Genomic DNA, 7,867 nt, shown 5'->3' with positions numbered 1-7,867 from the left:
TCGGTGGGGGAGGATCTGTCCCCGTGTCACCACCTGTGGGAGGGGAGGACTGGGGTCGGGGGGAGCGTGTGCATGGGCGGCTGGGGACCTCCAGCCTGGAATGGGGGTCAGGGAGGAGAGGGTGAAAGCACCAAGGTTTTGGGAAGATGGTGATGCAGAGCCGTGCACCGGGCCCGGCTTCCCGGAGCCACAGTCTTGCAGGGCTACCCCCTAATTCTGCATTTGTGCTGTAGGGTGGATCTGTGAAGACAGGGAAGATGCCAGAAGGGGAGAAAACGAGGCAATGTAAGCAAGAAGAGGAGCAGCAGCAGAAAGAAGAGGCGCGGGAGGGTCTCATTGAATTCTACAGTTCCTACCAGGAGCTATTCCAGTTCTTCTGCAGCAACACAACCATCCATGGGGCTATTCGCCTGGTGTGCTCCAAAAAAAATAAGATGAAGACAGCCTTCTGGTCCGTTCTCTTCTTTCTCACCTTCGGCTTAATGTATTGGCAGTTTGGGATCCTCTACAGGGAGTACTTTAGCTATCCCGTCAACCTCAACCTCAACCTTAACTCCGACAGGCTGACTTTCCCAGCCGTGACGCTGTGTACCCTCAATCCCTACAGGTAAGGAATAGACTCCCAAAGCTGTCAACTGCCTTGACTTTTGCGGGCATAGGATAAAAGCATGTACTCTTGTTCTCCTCATGGTCCTTGACTGTCCCCTTCTGTAGCAATGCTGGTGGAAAGGACACTTTTCACAGGCCTTGGCTGCTGCAGGGCATTCACAGTAAGGCACATTTGTTTAGGCAGCTCTACTTGGTGGTGTATGTTAGCAGGCTGCACTGAAAACTGCCACAGGGCAAAACCAGATGCGTTTACTTCTCTCCTGCGAGGATGGTAGCCTCCAGCAAGGGCTTGGATTTGCAGCTGGTGGTAGGAATGCCCTGAATCACTCCAGCAAACTTTGCCACATGTCTTATTCAGAGCTGGTTATGTGCATCTCGCCTGAAACCTGCAGGCTCCTCTCTCCCCCCTGTATAGATACAGCGCCATTCGGAAGAAGTTGGATGAGCTGGACCAAATCACCCATCAGACACTGCTAGACCTGTATGACTACAACATGTCTCTGGCACGAAGTGACTGGTCCACGCTGTCCACGCGAAAGCGTAGCTCAAGGAGCCTGCTCCATCATGTCCAGCGCCATCCGCTGCGAAGGCAGAAGCGAGATAACTTAGTAAATTTGCCGGAGAACAGTCCCTCAGTGGACAAAAACGACTGGAAAATTGGCTTTGTTCTGGTGAGATCCCTAGATATCCTGTGTCCTACCCACTCCAGTCTCTGCCTAGCTACTTTTGTCTTGTTAGACCCTTGGCCATGCCTTTGCCTACCTGGAAGTCTGATTGATCTGCACTGGCTTTTGCTAATGACAGATAAAGGTAGAGCTGAATTCTTTTCCCAATGCAATCCTGCTCCCCAAGTCCTGTCCCTGTCCATGCAGGCCCCAGGAGACTTGTCCATGTCAGTGCCCATCTTTTCCTAGTTAGAACATGGAAACCTTGTCCGTCCTGAAGGCTACATCAGCCTTGCAGTTGCCTTTGGAGAGCCATTTATTAACATCAACCACACTGTTGCCCACTACTAGCAAAGGACAAAGTATTGAATGGCTGTGGGCCATGTGGTCATGGTCGCATTTGCTCCTAGGTAGCAGCTTGTTCGCCCTAGGGTATCTGTGTTTGCCTTTAAAAAGTCACTGAACGACCAAAGCTAATCACTTGCCAGTGAATTGGAGTTCCCACAGGATCACAAACGTTTTTCTGGACACGCCCTGAAGGAAGGGCTCCCCATGCAAGAATTTAAAGCTTCTGTAGCACATAGAATTTATGTGCGGCAGATTGCCCTGCCCTCTCCGCGACTTGCTGCTTCCTGGGTTTTATTCAGCTTTGCTCATTCACCTAGTGTTTCCCTTCCACTGAGGAGCTGCCCTGGGTTTGCTTTTCTGCATCCTACTGATCACCTTTTGGTTGAGTGCAGGAGCCCTCAGGTTCATCTCCTGCCGGTGCTGAGGGAGCACATCTAATCCACAGGCATAGCCTTGCCTCCTGGACAAGACATCTCTGACATGGCTGGTTTTCTCCTTCTCTTCCTAACAGTGCAGTGAAAACAACAAGGACTGTTTCCATCAGGCGTACTCCTCAGGGGTGGATGCCGTGCGGGAATGGTACAGCTTTCACTATATCAATATCCTGGCGCAGATGCCTGATGCGAAAGCCCTGGATGAGTCCGACTTTGAGAATTTCATCTATGCTTGCCGCTTCAATGAAGCAACATGTGACAAGGCGTAAGTGGTGGAAACATCCCACCGAGTCTTCCTGAACACACCCCTATTTTGTGCCTAGGTCCAAGGGGAATCAAGAAACCCACATCAGAGAACCTCTTTGCCAAGGTGGGATTGTTCCTTGTTCAGTTCCCATTGTCTCAAATGATGTTTCTTGCATCTTTCCTGTGGGCTGTGCTCACCAGGGTCATGGTTTCTGTGACCTGAAACTATGGACCTCAGGGGATGCTTTTGCCTTTCCCTGGTTTGACACCAATGAAATGGTTATACTGGTACAAACCCCAGAGTGGGCAGAGATGTACGGTGTAGAAGTGTTTTTATTCTACTCCCTGCAGCGGTGAAGTGGTATGTATCAGCCCACATACAGGAGGAGGAAAAGAGAGAGTTGTTACAAAAAGACAGTAAAAAAAATCCCACTTCTGCCATTACTGGTCAAAAAGTCCCGAAGAGGTAGTGGAACGAAACCCATCAGCAAGGGAGGAAAAGGGGTAGGAAGAGCTAAGGGTTTTGTCAATATTAGGAAGATAATACAGTAGTTGCTAGTACTGCTAAAACCCATTTGGGCTCTCAAGGGTTAGCTGTACAAAAAACCTGGTGTGAGAACCTGTCCAGCTCCAGGACATTTTTTACAGCACATTTTAATTGCTTTTCCGGGTTTGAGTGAGTTTACATAACAAATACTGCCCATCTGCTGTAAGCCCCTCTCCCTGCAGGTGGAAAAGAGAGTTCTTCCTTTCCGAAAGCCCTTCCCCTTGGTCTCGCAGCCCTTCTCACCCTGTGTGAATGTTTCTGTTCCCTTCTCAGGAATTATACCCACTTCCACCATCCCTTGTATGGGAACTGCTATACCTTTAACGACAACAGCAGCAGCCTGTGGACATCCTCGCTGCCTGGGATAAATAACGGTGGGTGAGAGGCACTCTTTGGTGAGTAAGCAGAACAGCTTGGGTCTGTTTTCCCCAGGAGTTACTGGTTGATGTTTCTCTTCCTTTCTCTCTTACGGACTCACTTCTAACCATTCTGCTCTCTCCTCTCCCACATGCTGACCGGCACTGACTCCCCCTGTTCTCTGACATTCCCTCAGGTCTCTCTCTGGTGGTGCGCACCGAACAGAATGATTTCATCCCTCTGTTGTCCACGGTGACAGGAGCCAGGGTCATGGTCCATGATCAGAATGAGCCAGCCTTCATGGATGATGGGGGTTTCAATGTGCGTCCAGGTATCGAGACCTCCATCAGCATGAGAAAGGTGAGGAAGCAGCAGGGGTAAGAGCTTATAGGGGAGGTTTAACTTGGTGGATAGATAGAGATGGGTTGTCATGGGCCCAGTGTGTGATTAAGGGAGGGAATTAATCACATGGAGTGAAGGGAGGGGAAGAAGAGCAGGTTACTGGAGTAGACAAGAAGCATTTGGCTGCAATTTATTGGTGAACAATGAAATGGAGGAAAGCATAAAGAGCAGATAATGATGGACAAGCAGTGTGCGGCATGGAAGCATAGAAAGAGAACAGCAAAGTGCCAGTCATTCTGTGTAACGACTGTTTGATATTCTAGGAGATGACTGTGCGTCTTGGGGGCAGTTACAGTGATTGCACAGAGGATGGCAGTGACGTGCCAGTGCAAAATCTGTACTCGTCCCGCTACACCGAACAGGTAACCCATTATTACTGATCCTATGCCAGGTTGTTTCCCTACTTTCCTGGACTGCTTCAGTCCCCTAACAGCCATGCTTGTCTGCGGGCTCTGTTAATAGTATGATGTGATACAGGCCGCAGTGGGTTTTGTTCCCTTGTTCAGCCTTTTCCACCTCATATGCCTCCCAGGTCTGCATTCGCTCCTGCTTTCAGCTCAACATGGTAGAGCGCTGTGGCTGTGCGTATTACTTCTATCCCTTACCCACTGGAGCAGAGTACTGTGACTACACAAAGCACATAGCCTGGGGTAAGTGGACAGGAGGAATAGTAAAACTCATGCCCACCTGAACCTGTTTGGGCCACCTCATGTCCCAGTACACCTCTTCATTGTCTTCAGTGAGCTTCCTGGTGTGGGACATCCAAAAGACACTCTTGTCTTGGATGGTTAGTCCCTCTGAGCTTGTGGAAGGAAACCTCTGGATTCCCCTCGCTGTCGCATATCCCCTTGCAGTCACTGTCACAACTGGAACAGGTTGCCCAGAGAAGCTGTGGCTGCCCCATCCCTGGAAGTGTTCAAGGCCGGGTTGGATGGGGCTTTGAGCAACTTGGTCTGGTGGCAGGTGTCCCTGCCCATGGCAGAGGGGTTGGAACGAGGTGATCTTTAAGGTCCCTTCCAACCAAACCATGCTATGATTCATATGATTCTATGACATCACCTTTTGTATAAAGATACTGTGAGCTTACCTGGATTTACTTTCTCTGCTGCTCAGGCTACTGCTATTACAAACTCCTGGCTGAATTCAAAGCTGACGAGCTGGGCTGTTTCCACAAATGTCGGAAACCTTGCAAGTAAGTTTGATCATCAGTCAGGCAAACTGGAAAGTCTTTATTCCTAGAGGTGTTGGAAAACATTCACTGACCAGGGCAAAAGCTTGAGTCAGTAACTGAGCTGCAACCCAAAATTATATTTCTCCCATCAGGAAGCTGAAATGGCTGAGGAGCATCAGTGTCAGCTTGGGGGTGAGCTCCCGAGGACTGTGAAGAAGTTCAGTGGGAAGTGGGCATGGGAGGGAGTTTCCAGGTGTGCCTGGGGATTGAGAGACCTGGCCTTGTGGCTCCTACAGCTTCAACACCTAACACAGCCTCTTGTCTTCCAGAATGACACAATACCAGCTGTCAGCTGGGTACTCTCGCTGGCCTTCTGCTGTCTCAGAGGTAAGGAGAGGGCGTCCTGGATCCCCAGCACTGCTCTCACCTCCCATTTAGTCCTTCCTCAACTGGTACTAAACCTACAGGAGGTGACTGTGATCATGTAACACAATTTATTGCACTTTCATTTCAGGACTGGGTTTTTTACATGCTTTCACAACAGAACAAATACAATATCACATCCAAGAGGTGAGAACCCCTAAACAGAGGTTGTGTCCAAACCAGAAACCATCCCAGTGGAGTGTGTCAGGGGGTCATAGTTAAGAGTATATCACTGATGGGCAGAGATTAGGCATGGGACCCATGGACAAGGCCAGTGGAGTCAGAGTAGAGGTAAACTGAGATTTCAACAAGGAGTGGGAAACCAAGTGAAAAATCTGAAAAGGGTCAGGTGCTAGTATGAAAATAGTAAGCCCCAGGTGGCTGCTGTGTGGTCTGGAGTCATGGTAAAGGCTCGTGGAAGAGTGGGAAGAGCCATGCAGGAGCTTGTACTTAGCCAACATCAGATGCCACAAACAGTGAGTTTCACAGTGCAGTCTGAGAAGTGCACTGTAAGTATCAAAGACTCTATTTAGTGCAGAATGAGAGAACTGCAGAGATGAGGAAAAGCCCCTGGGTGGTATGTGTGGGAGGAGGACAGTGGGCAGAAGGAAACAGAGAAGCCAACTAAGCTTGGTGAAGAAATGCAGTATGGATTTGGGGTTACTGAGCCCCATCTTTCATTTACAGGAATGGAGTTGCCAAAGTGAATATCTTTTTTGAAGAGTGGAACTACAAGACCAATGGGGAGTCTCCAGCCTTCACGGTACACGCTTTACTGCCACGTCCTCTCTAGCCACCCATGCCCACATGATGTCCCTCCATATTGGGAGGCATTTGTTCCAGCAGCATTGCTGGCTATTGAGTCTCTTTTCCTGTAGCAAGGTGGGAGGCACCCCCCAGCACCACAGGGGTGCTGCAAGTGGGAGCAGGCAGCGAGGCAAAAGGCTCAAACGAGGGCTGTCCTCATTGCCCTTTCTCCATCTCTTGCAGGTAGTGACGCTGCTCTCCCAGCTTGGGAATCAGTGGAGTCTCTGGTTTGGATCCTCTGTCCTGTCTGTGATGGAGCTTGCAGAGCTGATTCTGGATTTCGTCGCCATCACCTTTATCTTGGCCTTACGCTGGTTCCGTTCTCGGCAGCAGCTGTCTCCACCGGGACCCCCTCCAAACAGTCATGATAACACTGCTTTCCAAGATGAGATGCCAGCTCTCGTTGCTCCACACCGCTTCACTGTTGAGGCTGTAGTGACCATGCTGCCATCCTACAACAGCCTGGAACCACGTGGGCCGAGCAGGGATGCTGAGATGGGATATGAGTAAGGCAGTGGCTTATTCCACAGTTCAGATGGGTGGCAATCAGAGCAGAGGCTGCACGCTTTGTCTGGGGGACCTGCATTTCCTTCTTTCTGGGGTTCTCTACCTGGCCCGTAACAGAAGACTGCACTGTGGTCAGTCTGGGTTCATTGCTTTCACTACTGTAGATGAATTCTTCAGTCTCATAAAATACTATTGCTCTGGGGATCACCAGAGATGAGAGTTGATCTAGTGTATATAAGGGGGAGGGGGAGACATCCACTTGGTTTCCTTACACTCCTTGCATGTGCACACCAACACACACATGCATGCTTGCTTTTCCCTGCAACAAGGACACTGCCACAGTTCTGGTCTCTTGTGAATTAAAGAGGTTTGGCAGGCATGACTAGCCTCCTCTGTGGTATGACAAAGGACAGGAATGTAGTCTCAGCTGGGGTACATGTCTCTGAAAAGGCTGAGCTTTGTTAAGCTTTCCCTAAGGTTGGAAACTGGTTGCTCTTTCCTAGTTCTTCATGTCCAGCTCTGATCCCACTCATCCCTTCTCTGGTTCACCCACAGAGGCTCTGTTGAGGATTGTGAAGCACAGAAGTGTTGCAGAATTTAATCTAAAATCCTTCCAGGGAAAGCTTAAGTGTATTGGAATGGACTGCATAGGCAATCAAGGCCAGGACAAAGATGGTCTTCTCAGGAACTCATTTGGGGATCTTTGCATAAGAGCACACATCTTATTTCTTGCAGTAAGCCTGCCATACTATTTTCTACAAATACTCAGAGTTCTGCTGCAGTGGTGTTTACACAGCACTTTATGGGGTATCAAAAGAGCAAGGGTGATGTCCTTAACAAACAGGATTATCCACTTGACCAGACAAACACAGATACCAGAATTTAAGCATATAGTTTATGCAAAGACCTGTGGTAGCATGTACCCAATCACATTGCAAACAGCCTCTTTTCAATTTAAAAACTAGTTAATCATAATGAAAGAAAAACTCCAGGTATTTTAAAAATTAAGATAGATGCACTGCCATTGGGAAGATGGAGGATTTTACTGCAGTGCATAAACTGTTGCCTAATTCTTCCCTTTGAGATGCTGAATGCATGCTTGTTGTACTGCTCTTGCTTTGATTACCTAAATGCACTTTTCACTTCCCAGAGAGTGATTTTCTTCCTTCTCACAGACATGAACACTATATTCTTTATTATACAAATATTCTTGATTTTTCAAGCTTTTCCAATGCGCACCTGATGACCTTTGTTTGAAAGTGAAGCTGTCTAGCTGTCTCTCTGCTGGGAACAGAAGTGAGTGATGCAGGAGGTGTCCTTCAGCAAGGGGGGGGGGGGGGGGGGGGGGGCC

General features: G+C 49.0%; 1 protein-coding gene across 1 annotated transcript; it reads left to right on the top strand.

Annotated features, from left to right (window-relative positions):
- Nucleotides 1-237: 237 nt before the first annotated feature.
- Nucleotides 238-6,860, top strand: SCNN1A (sodium channel, non-voltage-gated 1 alpha subunit). The gene is made up of 12 exons (XM_009695224.1): nucleotides 238-607; nucleotides 1,025-1,280; nucleotides 2,134-2,321; nucleotides 3,123-3,223; nucleotides 3,403-3,566; nucleotides 3,872-3,970; nucleotides 4,141-4,258; nucleotides 4,722-4,800; nucleotides 5,109-5,166; nucleotides 5,294-5,349; nucleotides 5,890-5,965; nucleotides 6,193-6,860. The coding sequence occupies exons 1-12, from the start codon at nucleotides 258-260 to the stop codon at nucleotides 6,517-6,519; spliced, it is 1,872 nt and encodes a 623-aa protein (XP_009693526.1). The 5' UTR covers nucleotides 238-257; the 3' UTR covers nucleotides 6,520-6,860.
- The last annotated feature ends 1,007 nt before the right edge of the window (nucleotides 6,861-7,867 follow it).

The sequence above is a fragment of the Cariama cristata genome, unplaced genomic scaffold, assembly GCF_000690535.1.
Source record: "Cariama cristata isolate BGI_N322 unplaced genomic scaffold, ASM69053v1 scaffold41290, whole genome shotgun sequence".
Lineage (NCBI taxonomy): Eukaryota > Metazoa > Chordata > Aves > Cariamiformes > Cariamidae > Cariama > Cariama cristata.
Note: the sequence above shows the minus strand (reverse complement) of the source record. Positions and strands in the feature narration are given on the sequence as shown.